Source organism: Rhododendron vialii, chromosome 13a (genome assembly GCF_030253575.1).
Source record: "Rhododendron vialii isolate Sample 1 chromosome 13a, ASM3025357v1".
In the NCBI taxonomy this organism is placed as follows: domain Eukaryota; kingdom Viridiplantae; phylum Streptophyta; class Magnoliopsida; order Ericales; family Ericaceae; genus Rhododendron; species Rhododendron vialii.
Genome location: NC_080569.1, coordinates 2,047,069 through 2,060,185, shown reverse-complemented (window position 1 = coordinate 2,060,185; position 13,117 = coordinate 2,047,069). Strand labels below are relative to the sequence as shown.

The 13,117-nt window shown below is 38.2% G+C and overlaps 3 protein-coding genes and 1 long non-coding RNA gene across 5 annotated transcripts in view; 1 reads left to right on the top strand and 3 right to left on the bottom strand.

Moving 5' to 3' along the window:
- Positions 1 to 13,117, top strand: part of LOC131315160 (disease resistance protein RUN1-like) — a 34,666-nt gene that overhangs the window by 8,835 nt on the left and 12,714 nt on the right. The window lies entirely within an intron of this gene.
- LOC131315177 (uncharacterized) lies at positions 601 to 2,054 on the bottom strand. Its single transcript, XR_009196620.1, has 2 exons — positions 1,089 to 2,054; positions 601 to 952 (listed from the first exon to the last, which is right to left on the bottom strand). It is a non-coding gene; the product is annotated as an uncharacterized LOC131315177 (long non-coding RNA).
- Positions 4,451 to 10,128, bottom strand: LOC131315163 (disease resistance protein RUN1-like). Of its 2 annotated transcripts, none has more exons than XM_058344264.1 (4): positions 8,683 to 10,128; positions 8,171 to 8,446; positions 6,778 to 8,076; positions 4,451 to 6,515 (listed from the first exon to the last, which is right to left on the bottom strand). In XM_058344264.1, the coding sequence occupies exons 1-4, from the start codon at positions 9,634 to 9,636 to the stop codon at positions 6,099 to 6,101; spliced, it is 2,946 nt and encodes a 981-aa protein (XP_058200247.1). In that variant the 5' UTR covers positions 9,637 to 10,128; the 3' UTR covers positions 4,451 to 6,098. The 2 variants fall into 2 exon arrangements, with proteins under 2 accessions (XP_058200247.1, XP_058200246.1); XM_058344263.1 differs by having other exon boundaries at positions 8,671 to 10,126.
- On the bottom strand, positions 9,630 to 12,493 carry LOC131315171 (disease resistance protein RPV1-like). Its single transcript, XM_058344281.1, has 3 exons — positions 12,292 to 12,493; positions 10,146 to 10,780; positions 9,630 to 9,766 (listed from the first exon to the last, which is right to left on the bottom strand). Exon 2 carries the CDS (start codon positions 10,661 to 10,663, stop codon positions 10,190 to 10,192), a length of 474 nt encoding a protein of 157 aa, XP_058200264.1. The 5' UTR covers positions 10,664 to 10,780; positions 12,292 to 12,493; the 3' UTR covers positions 9,630 to 9,766; positions 10,146 to 10,189.

Sequence of the window (13,117 nt, the reverse complement as noted above, 5' to 3'; positions counted from 1 at the left end):
TGGAATTGAGAGGACACGAAAATAGCTATAAAGGTACATTATACGGATTGATTAAAGTAGCAAAGGCATTAGATGATTTACATACAATTTATATATTGCGTAGTCTATTTATAGATGCTGGAGTAACATAATTGCAGTAAAGTTTGAGGTAGTAATAGATAGATGGTCCAAAAGTACTGAGAAAGGAAATTATGCATAGCAAAACATTTTCTATGGAAGTTTCTCTAGCTTTCGTCCAGTGGCTGCAAGCAGCGTAGAGGAACGGAAGGAACCCCCAAAACTCTCTCTCTCTCTCTCTCTCTCTCTCTCTCTGAACCAAGCCAAGGAAGGGAGAGGGAGAGATGTGGCTTAATATCGTTCACGTTTTTAAATAGATATGCCGAAGAAGTCTTTGGATAGCTCCTCTTCATCAAGTTTTTGATTGGCCAAGGTACCAATTTGGGCATGCTGGTGTTGCAATGAAGAGCAAAAGATTTAAATTCAATATTATCATGAACGCTAAGAGTACAAAAAAATACTCCATATCTAATTGTCGGAAAGAGTTTACGTCCAAAACATAGACCAAACAAGGCAAACAGATGGCCCTTCCAAACTGGAGCATAAAAAAGAAATACACCTCAGGCCCTCAATTAAGAAATGAAATCTGTAGCGGTGTGTATCTGCACCATAAAGATACAAAAATTTGCGTCCAAATCGGTTGGCAACTACAAAAATTTTGGATGTTAGAAAAGAGAGCCTCCTAATGATATTGAAAGGCATTAGAATTTCTATAGTTTTTATAGCAATAAAGATAAACAATACCATGGGTACCTAGGCCCAAAACTTAATGCAGCATGACCTTGACGATGATGTACTCTTCCTCTTTCTCTACTAAAAATCCTTTTGAACTTCTGAGCTCGCTCTCGAGCAACTCGATGAAATCAGAATCCTTCTTTATCATGTCCGCCTAAAACTTAAAAAATCACAGGAAACAAAAAAAAAAAAACCCATTCAGTTAATGAATTTCATGTAGTTTTTGATACGATATACATTTCTAGAAGACATACTATCGTCTTTCTATATTTCAAAAGCGATAATGATAGTATCACCTGAGGTGCAGCTTAAAGATGTCCCTTGGATAAATACAAGCTAGCTATCATTAATCTCTTGATACCCCAATCAATTTTCAAAACCATTTTTTGGTCTTATCGTGTGATATTGAGCTCCATGTGTTGCGAAAGCCATATTTTTCCTTTCTCCAAAAAAAAAATTACACACCATATACAAAACCATCTCCAGAAGATCAGAAAAACCCAACGATCCAGAATAGCGCAAGGGAAAGAATGTACTCGCATTTATATATAAGATCCAAACACATGCACACAACCACAAACTCCTTTTTCTTCCAAATGTTAGGAACATCAAAACGCCCCAAAAACATGCACAATCAAAGCCATCTCCAGTAGATCGAAGCCATTTTCCCTTCCTTTAAAAAAACACACATCATATACACAAAAAGACAAATGCACCACAAACAGCAAAAAAAAAAAAAACCACAAAAGCACAAAATCCTAACAAACACATAGCGGCAAAATGCTTTAAAATTAAATCAAGCCGTACCGTAGTCCTTAGCTATCTAGGGTTTGGTCGTCCTTCAAAATCCTGCCTCTGTAAATCAACCTCTGTTGCTCGAAGAAAGTAATTCTGAGCGACAACAAACTTGAAATTTTCTGCACTTGCATAGCTAACTCAATCGCACAGAAAATGCTTACACAAACAATTACTTTCAGTGATTAAGAGAGATAACCCTAAAAAACACTTTGAACAGGAGGTCGAAAGACCGAGAGAGATTACCCATGAATCAGCGATCAAAGCGTTGACGATCTTCGTTCTTCAAAGTTCAACGCATGGAGGGGATGAGATCTTCTTCCTTTATGGAGACAGGGCAAGAGACCGGAGCACGAATTCATATGCCCAATTGGATCACTAATTCGTAGATGGTCTCTGAAGCTTCCGGAGAGAGAGAGAGAGAGAGAGAGAGAGAGAGAGAGAGAGAGAGAGAGAGAGAGAGAGAGGGGGGGGGTTGAGAGAAATGTTGCAGCGGTGTGGAACTTTATAGAGAGTAAAGTTGGCGAGGAATACTTGGACGTGAGAAGAACACGTGCACTCCCACATAAATGACACATTTTCCATTGCCCTCCAAAACACACGTAATTACCAAAATAGAAGCAAGCAAATGGACCCAATTACCCTCAACCTCCAGCCTTGAGGCTACCCAATTGAGGGACTTAATTGGAAAAATCAAGCCAAAAATGGCCATCCCTCAAACCTGTTCTTATTATTTAGGAGGATTAGAGAGTAAAGTTGGCGAGGAATACTTGGACGTGAGAAGAACACGTGCACTCCCACAGAAATGACACATTTTCCATTGCCCTCCAAAACACACGTAATTACCAAAATAGAAGCAAGCAAATGGACCCAATTACCCTCAACCTCCGGCCTTGAGGCTACCCAATTGAGGGACTTAATTGGAAAAATCAAGCCAAAAATGGCCATCCCTCAAACCTGTTCTTATTATTTAGCAGGATGGATAAATGCTCGATTCACAAATGAGGAATGGCCATGAACTCTCTCTATAGTCCCTGACCAAAATATACACAATCTTCCCCCCCCCCCCCCCCCCCGAATGGCCATGAGCTCTCTCTATAGTCCCTGACTAAAATATACCCCCCCCCCCCCCCCCCCCCCCCCCCCCCCCCTCCCTTTATTTATAATGAAAAGGTCTTAATTCTAATTTTTTAAACAAAGAGTAATAAACTTGTCATTTATGATTTCAACGATTACTTCAACTAGTAAAAAAAAGGCTATTGATAAAAAATATACCCTTTTGTGATCAAAATAGCTCTTTCAATGGATTAAAAAAAATATTGATTGAAATAACTTAAGTTTCTTTTGAACTATTTCTTCAAGATCCTTATTGGAAAAAGTGTTTTTTTAACTAGTATATCATATATTTTGTTAAAGTAGCTACGAAGAAAAAATACGTTTTTTTTTTTTTTTTGGTTTTTAGTGCTATACAAATCATCAACAATACGAATTGAGAGGAGTTATTGATAGATTTAAGAAAATAAATAGAGGAATAAGGGAGAAGGTGAAAAAGATTCTTACTTGACATGCATTTTGTGACGAGATAATGATTATTATCCGTGTTTATGTGGTAGGAATAGTATGGAGGCAAAAGTTTAGTCAATAGAGGCTTGCTTGTGATTATTTAAAAATTTGGTGATCGTGGGGTACTGTCACGTGGCTTTCCAAAACCCTTTTTTATCACATATTTTAAGAGAGACTCATATATTAAGTCTTGAGTTCGCTGTTCCAAAAAAAAAAAGGTCTTGAGTTCCACACTAATATGTTGTGGAGAAGAGTATTGGAACATCATGTGACAGTGCGGCCCCAGTAGCACTCAATAACCTTTTCTTGTTTGAAAGTATATTGCTGACATTTCTAAAACATAGAGTAATTTACACGTGTGAAATAAAAGAAAAATAGTGGGAGATGTGCCCCACTGGTCCTCACATAAATCCGCCACCAGTACTATCACCTAGTTATGATGCACTCAGGAGTAGTGGTTAGATTTAAAAAGCCACTTGAATTATTATTATTTTTTATTAAAAAAATTGTATTTGCTAATTTTGTAGCACTCCATCAAATTGGATTATTAATTCGTCTCGACGAAAAGAATTAGATAAGTAAAAAATTATGATCCAAACTCAAAAAATTATGAATAATGAAAAAAATATTCAAAAAAAAAAAATTGTCCGTTTAACTTATTTTTGTCTTTACTTACCAAAATTTTCCAATTTCGATATTGCACTTTTCCATTTAGGTATGCTCTCAAACGAAAACATCAAGGGCTAATGGAACTATGGAAGCCCTCCAGCATAGGCCACGACTTGCTCCGAAAGGCCCAAATAGTCTTCTTTCGGATGGTCTTCCTTAAACCATGCCAACTTGAGAGTAAGAACATCTCCAACCCTTGACTTCAAATTGGCGATATCAAATTTTTTTTGAAGGCTTATGTGGCATCTCCAATTTGACATCAAAGCCTCCTTTCCAACCCATATACCTAATTCTTTTTATTTGACATCAAGTTATCCCTCTCCAACTCTTATGTCAAATGGCATTTCTCAAATTCAAACAGCCAAAATTTTCAAACGGTTATATTATTCAAAAATTGGCATGCCACTAGCTTGATGCCAAAATTGGCACGTTTGGAGCAAGCTTCAATTACACGTGGACTTGACCTAAGGAAATGCAGCTTGATTGGAACGGAGGAAGCTGTCAAAAGTTTACGTTGAACATCCACCTCAAATTTGGCATGCTCCGGTTGGAGATGCTCTAATGTGCATATATATCTCATCCACTTTAAGCATAAAGCAATGTACATTACAGAAAGGTTGAACTTATCCAAGGCTTACTCTTAGTTAGAATTCCTTTCTTTTGGCTTGTTTAAAGTGCAAAATAAGATTTTCTCCTAATATCTTCTGAGGCAAGAGCAACCATCAAATAAACGGAGCTTTTATGCAGATTCACCCATCTGGTGCTGTATTTTATATGAAATTCGGCACGAACTGATCTTGACGAATTTGCAAGAGTAGCATAGACAGACTCTATTAGAACTCTATAATTGCATGTAGAATTGCAATTGCACCCCCATAAAATGACAATTGACCGGTGCCACTTTAGGTTATTTTCGACGCGCATGCTAGAAAGATAGAGGAAACTACCGATTGGCCACCTCGGGCAAGTCCCACCAGGCAACCTGACAAATTGGCAACCTCAGTAAGAGCCTCCCACCACTTCTCCACTTGCCATCTGAACCCTCCTAAAAATGCTCTTCATGATTGGCGAATGCTCCAGCAAGACTTCCCTTCTGTGCCTGTACGTCGAAGGGCTCAACATCATGAAAGATAGGCAGAACAATATGCTGCAAGGTTTTCCTGCACTTCATGATCTTCACAAGTTCATCAAGGCACCACTGTAAAGCAGCATACTTTTTGAGAGAACTACAAGCGAAATTCTTGACTCCTGATCAATTGCTTTTAGTAGTTCATAGCCTATATCGTCTCCTCTGTTGAGCTTTGCGTCATTTCTGAATGTGCAAATAGCGGCTAAAAGATAACGGGTAAAATTGTTGCATGTATTGACACCACTGAAACTCAAAAAGACATCATATTTGAAATGTGTTGAGATGGAGGAGGATGAGGAAGAGGCTTCTTTGGCCTTGCAGCCTCCATGGACCAAGCTCAAAGATGAATGATAGATCTTGACTTGTGCCTTTTCCGAGAGACAGGGGGTAGCCCAGCATACTTCTCTTCTTGTTAGGTGACTCGTTTGATTATAGGAGATTCATACCCCTGTAAGACGGGGGGGGGGGGGGGGGGGGGGGGGGGGGGGGGGGGGTTTGGGGAAACGGTTGAAGAGTACAGAAAAATATGTTCTTCTCTCTCAACTCGCACCATTTCACATAACCCACAAAACAAAAAGACTCAATCAACTAAGAGGACTTCGGTGACAAAAACTATTTCACATGTGGCGTAGTAGTCAAAGCCTCGGACTTGAGCATTTGCTCCTTCCCATGTCTAAGGTTAGAAACTTTCTAGGCGTTATTAGCTCGTATAGGATCAACACATGCGAGTCTTTGTCCCAGCTTTACATGTACACTCTGATATTGAAGGGTGGGATTGGTCCCAAGGATCAATTGAGGCTTTGTCCCGGCTTTAATAACTCATGATATCCGGGCCATCTTTGGTGCACTCGACTAATTTCTCAAACTAAAAATATCTGGATCCTTTGTGTTGAACTTATAAATCATTTCACTGTATTGTGCTCATCATCCTCATACATAGGGTTGTAAACGAGTCGAACCGAATTTTGTAGAGCTCGAGCTCCAAAAACATGAGCTCGAGCTCGGCTTGAGCTTTAACGAGTCGAGTTTAGTCATTTACTAAACGGGCCTTTTCAATCGAGCCGAACCTCTCTTAACGAGCCGAGCTTTTGTCGAACGAGCCGAGCGGACTCGAGTTTGAACTCGCGAGCTGCTCAGTTCATTTACAGCCCTACTCATAAATGAGATTAATTCCACACTTCTTAACTGTCAACCAAGGCAACGTCTTCACCCGGTCAAATGGACTTATCTCAATCTCCAATTTATCCCCGCCATACAAATGGATTCCTGTGAGATCTGATGGAAAATAGAGGAGTTTCATCTGGTCTTGATCTTGATATGTTACCTCAGTTCGGAAATTGAAATATTCAGTTTTCTTACTCTTACTGAAAATACTCATAAAAGACCGTTGACCAGGTTTTTTGTGAGTCCTAAAAACTATGCACAAAATCCAGCCGAATATTCCCCGAGTTACCAAAGGCGGCACCACAAGAGATAATTCTGACCCTGTATACTGGTATTGGAACCAATCAGGAACCTCATCCCCTGGAAGATAAATGCCACTTATTCTCCGCAGTGCAGACCATTCCTGTTCCAACAGATCGTGCATTAGTTGACTACAAATTATGTAACTTTTTCTTGACAAGATTTGAAATTAAAAAATGCAAAAAAGCTGATATTATACTGCCAATACGAAGACAACAAATGGGATATTAACAATCATATTGATCCAAGATATGCTTTATATCCTATGGTCCTTTTGAATTTTTGCTATACCACAGAGAGAGAGAGAGAGAGAGAGAGAGAGAGAGAGAGAGAGAGAGAGAGAGAGAGAGAGAGAGAGAGAGAACCTTATACTGGTCGAGTCTTTCTATCACATTATTTGCAAAATTGTTCTTAGCTAACATATTGCATCCTGGAAGGGACATGTATAGTCCAGCTTGCCACTTGAATCCCGTATGTAAGAATTCTAGTAATGTGCAGTAGCTTGCATCTACATGCCATAAACTTACTGGAAGCTCTGGAAGTGATTGAAGCCTTCCACAATTATTCAATCTGAGTATTTCCAAGCTAGCAAGGTCACTGAAACTATTTGGTAGGCTACAAACATTGTTACTTTCCAGATCAAAACACGTTAACGAGCTCAACATTCCAATTCCATCGGGCAGATGTGACATATTACAGTGTGGCAAATACAACTCCCTCAAGCAACCAAGGTTACAGATACTATCCGGCAAGGTAAGTAAATTGTTTCCTCCAAGATCCAAAGTTCGCAATGAGATCACCCGCCCAATTTCACTGGGCAGATGTGTCACATTGCAATCTTTCAAAGACAAATTCTCCAAACGTGCAAGGTTACAGATACTATCTGGTAAGGCAAGTAAACTGTTTCCTTCGAGAATCAAAGTCTCTAATGTGGCCAGTTTCCCAATTTCGTTGGGCAGATGTGACAGAGCACAGTCTGACAAATACAACTTTTTCAAGCAAGATTGGTTACAGATACTATCCGGCAGGGTACATAAATGGTTTCCGTTAAGATCCAAAGTCTCCAACGAAATCAGCCTCCCCATTTCACAGGGCAGATGTGACACATTGCAGCCTGTCAACTTCAAATCCTTTAAGCGAGTAAGGTTGCAGATACTATCTGGTAAGCTACGCAAATTATTTCTGCCAAGATCCAAAGTCTCCAATGAGATTAAATTCCCAACTTCATTTGGTAGACATGACAGATTGCAGTTTTCCATCCTTAATTCTTTTAAGCAACTTAAGCCTTGTATAGGGGAAAGTGACAAAACAATAGAATCCACTCTCTTTGTTCTGAAAATCCTAGATGAGAGGAATGAGGACTGTGATTTAGATGGTGATCCTTTGAATCCGGAAAATTTTTCAAGCATGGAGCAGCCGGAGAGATCAAGGCTTTTGAGAGATTTCAACATCAAAATGCCTGAAGGAAGCTTCCAAAGTTTTTTACAGTTCTTCATATCTAGTACAAGAAGTTTGTTGAGAAATCTAATAGATTTGTCAACCTCTACCAACCTTATGCAATCATTAAGCAACAGTTCCTCAAGATTGTTTAGGCCAGAGAAGTTGGGGGTTTCGATCAGGTGATAGCAATGACTTAGGTAAAGGAATTTCAGTTTGGCCAAGATCTGTCCAAAATAGAATGAGGAACGTTAATTTTCCCATGCACAAAACAAGAGTGGCGTTCGAAAAAGGAAAAAAATTAGTGTTGTACGGTTGTACCTTGGTTCCCTTCCATGCTTTTTTCAGGCTACTATATCGCAAGTCAAGAGTAACTAAATTCTCCATATGTAGGCTTGATGGCAAACATTTCAATGGGAAGCCATTCCAACATAGCCACAATAGTCTTCTGGAGATATGTTCGTAACCTTCCTTGAGATGAACATAATTGAGATGAAGCAGCCACAATCTGTTCATCTTTTCAAATGCCTTTGAATTTACTTGGACCTCATTCGGCTCATGAAAGTTTAGGAAGAGGCCTTCAACAGCTTCAGTTCCCTGATACGGAAAACCCAGTTGATGATGGAAAAAGTTAACCTTGCTGAGAAAAAGAATATGTTTATTTTTTGCCACTTACGTTCATGTCTATATCTTCCCAGAATTACAAACCCAAAAAATCAAGTTAATTAACTGTCAGAATTAAGGAAGTGCATATGCAGTTGGAATTCTTGCAGTATTTAAATATCATGCATCTATAAAAGTTTCATGTCTATGGACCTTACCGTGCCACCTACCAGCACTTCAAGAGCATCCTCATGATACCACAATCTGCTCCGCCTTCCTGGCTCCTTAACAGATTCTTGCCGGACGATTTCTCTGCCCATGTCTCTAAGCATATCATGCATCACAATTTGGTTACAGTCATGTTTTATGAGACACCGATCGGCTAGAACCCGAATCCCAATTTCTGCAAAAAAGTTGCAGCCTTCCAGTATTTTTACTATAAATTCTTGACCTGTTCCAACAAAAAAACATGCCATATCTAGGAACAACTCCTTCACTTCCTTGCTTAGCGAATCAAAACTTATCTTAAGTTTTCCTTGGACATCATCATCAGGGATTTTTCTTAATTTCGCTATTGCACTTTTCCATTGAGGTATGCTCTTGCCACAACAAAAGGAACCCAAAACTTCAAGAGCTAATGGAAGCCCTCCAACATGATGCACAACTTGGCGTGAAAGGTCCAAATGGTCTTCTGTAGGATGGTCTTTCTTAAAGCAATGCCACCTGAAGAGTTCAAGAGATTCGTCCTCGTTCAACCCCTCTGCCTCGTATATCTCATCCACTTTAAGAACATTTAGAGAAGAAATATCTCTTGTTGTTACGATAATCCTACTTCCAAAACCGAAGAAATCTTGGTCTACGGCTAATGCTTTCAATTGTTGGACATCATCCACATCATCAAGAATAAGAAGAATCTTACGACAGAAAGCTCTCCGTTTTATAACCTCGATTCCTTGATCAAAATTTCTTAAGATACGAGTTCCAGTTCGGAGTATATCCGAAAGAAGTTGCTTTTGTAAAACAACCAGACCATTTGGTTGCTTCGAAGTTTCTCTAATGTTTGCAAGAAAGCTGCTACCTTCAAATTTATGTTGGATGAGATTATATAGCTTTTTAGCTATTGTTGTCTTACCAATTCCACCCATACCCCATATTGCAACAATGCGAACATCATCTGGTTCCATTTTCAACAACGAATTGAGTTTTTGAAGGCGAGACTCTAGTCCAATTTCGTGGCATGAGATATGTAGATGTACAAGATCTAACTTATTTTGAACCACTTTAACGGCTTCCCGAATTAAATGTGCTTCATCACTACAAAATTGTGCATAATATTAAAATAACGAAAAATCAAATGCTTTAGCAAACGTAGAAGCGCCATGACAGTAGCATATACCATGCTAAGTTTGTCAAAAACGTAATATTAGGTGAGGTCGTGAGGACCCTTCGGCCTACAAGCATGTACAACAAAGGCTTTATCCTAGTCAAATTTTCTCTCTATTCGCGAGAACAACCATCAAATAAGCCAAAGTTTTTTAAGCAAATTCACACATCTGGTGCTGTGGCATTTCAAACTTGATGCGCAGACTGATTTGAAAATATTTTTAAGAGCAACATAAATCATAGCATAATAAACTTTGAAAGTGTTGTCAAGACTACCCAAATAAAGTTTCTGAGAGGTCGAGGAAAATACCCATTGGCCACCTTTGGCAAATCCCAACCAGACAAATTGGCAACCTAAGTGAGAGCTTCCCTCCGCTTCTCCACCCTGCCACCTAAACCCTCTTTAAGACACTCTTCATGCTTGGCAAATGCTTCTTCCAGACTCCCCTTCTGCGCCCTCACGTCAGATGGCTCAACGTTATAAAAGATAGGCACAACAATCTGTTGCAAGGTCTCCCTGCACTCCATGATCTTCACAAGTTCGTCAAGGCACCACCTGGATGCAGCATAATTTCTTGAGAGAATGACCAGCGAAATTCTTGACTCCTCAATTGCTTTCAGAAGTTCATAACCAATATTTTCTCCTCGGTTGAGCTTTGTGTCGTCTCTAAATGTATGAAAGCCATGTTGCTCTAAAGCAGCTAAAAGATGGCTGGTAAAATTGTTGCGGGTATCTAGTCCACTGAAACTCAAAAAGACGTCATATTTGAAATTTGATGGGATGGAGGAGGACAAGGAAGGGGCTTCATTTTCCCAAGAAGTCTCCATGCGCCAAGCTCAAAGATGAATTATAGATTGATGTAAGACTTGTGCCTTTTCCGAGAGACGGATTGCCTTGTATACTTCTTGTTACGTGACTTGTTTGATTACATGAGATTCATACCCCTGTAAGAAAGGGGAAAAAAACAATGGTTAACGAACAGAAACAAATATATTCTTCTCTCTCAACTGGCACCAATTCGTTTCTTCTCAGGGATCTCTTCTACCATTTCTTGGACCAGTCTCTTTTCCTCCGTTACATTGGAGGGTTAATTTGATGAGGTCGTGGTGGATTTTGTAAAGAGGAGTGGCTTTTGTGTAGTTCATAGTTTTGCTCTTCAAGCTGTGAGAAGTGTTGGTTGTAGAAGTTTTGTCCTCTTTGTGGCTTCTATTGGGGATGGATGCCTGTTCTAAGTTTTCCGATACTATCATTTAAAAAATCTTATCATATCGTTTGACCCAAAAAAAAAAAAAAAACCTGGCACCAATTCATATCACCCACCTAGTAAAAAGAATTACTCCCTCCCTCCCATAAAGTTGGTCCCTTACAAAATTACGTGTAATTTTCAAGATTAAAAATAATGTATTTTCTAAAATAATTTTAAATTTTTTTGCACCGTTCAAAAGATCTCGTCGAGATCTATCAAACTATCTATATTGCACGCAAGATTATTTCAGTAGGTGTATTATTTTAAAGTTTGAAAATTGTATGTAATTTTGTAAGGGACTAACTTTACGGAACGGGAAGTAATCAACAAGAGGACTTCGGTGACAAAAAGTATTTGACATTTGGCCTAGTGGTCAAACCGTCAAAGCCTCACACTTGGGATTTGCTACCTACTGTGGTTTCAAAGCTCTCTCGTGCATTTTTTTTCCCCATTGCAGTAATCTATTTTATTTTATTTATCTTTTATGATGAATGAAATTTTCTTTGCAAATAAAAAATAAATACTACAATTCCGCCAAGCAAAAGGATATACTGCACAAAGTCCAACAATACATTGAAAATCTTGAATTATATCATGCTCAATTTTACCAGAATTTACTTACGTCCAACATTGGACACGAATCTACTAAACCAAACAATTTTCCTTAAAAAAAAAAAAAACAATTTTACTTAAAATTGAAAAAAAAAAAAAAAATCTTACTATTGGAGAACCCAGTCTACCCAGATTTAAAAATTTCCCAGAGACAAAACATTTCAAATCTCTTAATTTTAACTTCTTTAAATTTTGATCAAACACGTCGCAACATTAAAAAGAAAACTTGATAAGCTTGATTACCAATTTAAACGATAAGGTTGATTACACGAGCAGTTTATCGTAACTGGGGTGATTCGTTGCAGATAGCCAGATAGCTTCTTCTTTTTTATCCGAGCCAGATAGCTTTAAAATGCTTTTCTTTTATTTTTTTGTGTATGTGTGGAAAAACTCCTTCTGGTAACCTGAATGAACACGACCATATTTGATTCCATTATTTTGTATTTTCAGAAAACTTTCAGACAACTCGCACTGGGCCCACAAAATCCACGAATCGCAAACGAAATTCAACCGAAGGAAAATTAAGAAGAAAAAAAACAAAAAACATAGACCACAAAGAATCGAAATGATGCCAGATAAGATGTCACAGAATAATACCTTGTAGAACGAATTCTAAGAGTTCCGTAATCTATCATCGTCATCTGCAAAGAAAAAACACAGCACAGAGGACTGAGGAGTAACATTATTAAAAATAAATAAATCGAGGGATTTTGACGAAGAGGGAATCAGGGATAGAGAGCGGGGGGTGGTAGGGGTTAGGTTGATGGCCAGATTTTTTAATCCCTATTGACAGAGGTGAAGAGGAAAATGATGATCATTTGATCTGGTGTATAAAACTTTCCGGGGCCCAGATCCAGTCCATTTCCTCCGGAAAAGTTCGGTTCCGATACGTCTAAAAGTGTTTTAGACGGCTCAGATTTGGAAGGATGTTTTTAAAAATCAAAAATACTTTTTTTAAATTTGAGCTGTTCAAAACACTTTTGGAGGGCTCGAATGCACCCAAATGGACTAAACTGGTTAGAAGCAAATGGACTGGTCCGAGCCCAAACATTATGGAAACTATAAAAATTGCTGGTTTGGCCTAATAAAGTTAAATGGATTATTTTTTTGTTATTATTTAATTTTTTCATATTTGTTAGTTTTGTTATTTTTTTTTTTGGACTATTGATTTGTCATGACAAGAGAAATTTAAAAGGTAAAAAATTACGATTGAAATTTTAATTTTTTGTGTAATGACAAAAAAAATAAGTTAATAAGCCCATTTTTCGTCATTAATTTTTTATTTTTTAAATTTCTTCGGTCATAAAAATTTAATAATTAACAAAAAATTTACAAAAAAACTAACCAATACGGAGTACAAATTTTTTAAAATAAAAAAGAATAGAACAAGCTATTCCGCTTATTAAACCAAAACATAATCATT

Coding starts and splice junctions, on each gene's coding strand:
- LOC131315163 (XM_058344263.1), bottom strand. CDS start 9,636: ATGGAACCAGATGATGTTCGCATTGTTGCAATATGGGGTATGGGTGGA. Junction 8,447..8,670: donor AAGTGCTGGTAGGTGGCACG/GTAAGGTCCATA, acceptor TTTCCGTATCAG/GGAACTGAAGCTGTTGAAGG. Junction 6,516..6,777: donor AAAGACTCGACCAGTATAAG/GTTCTCTCTCTC, acceptor CTGTTGGAACAG/GAATGGTCTGCACTGCGGAG.
- LOC131315171 (XM_058344281.1), bottom strand. CDS start 10,663: ATGGAGACTTCTTGGGAAAATGAAGCCCCTTCCTTGTCCTCCTCCATC.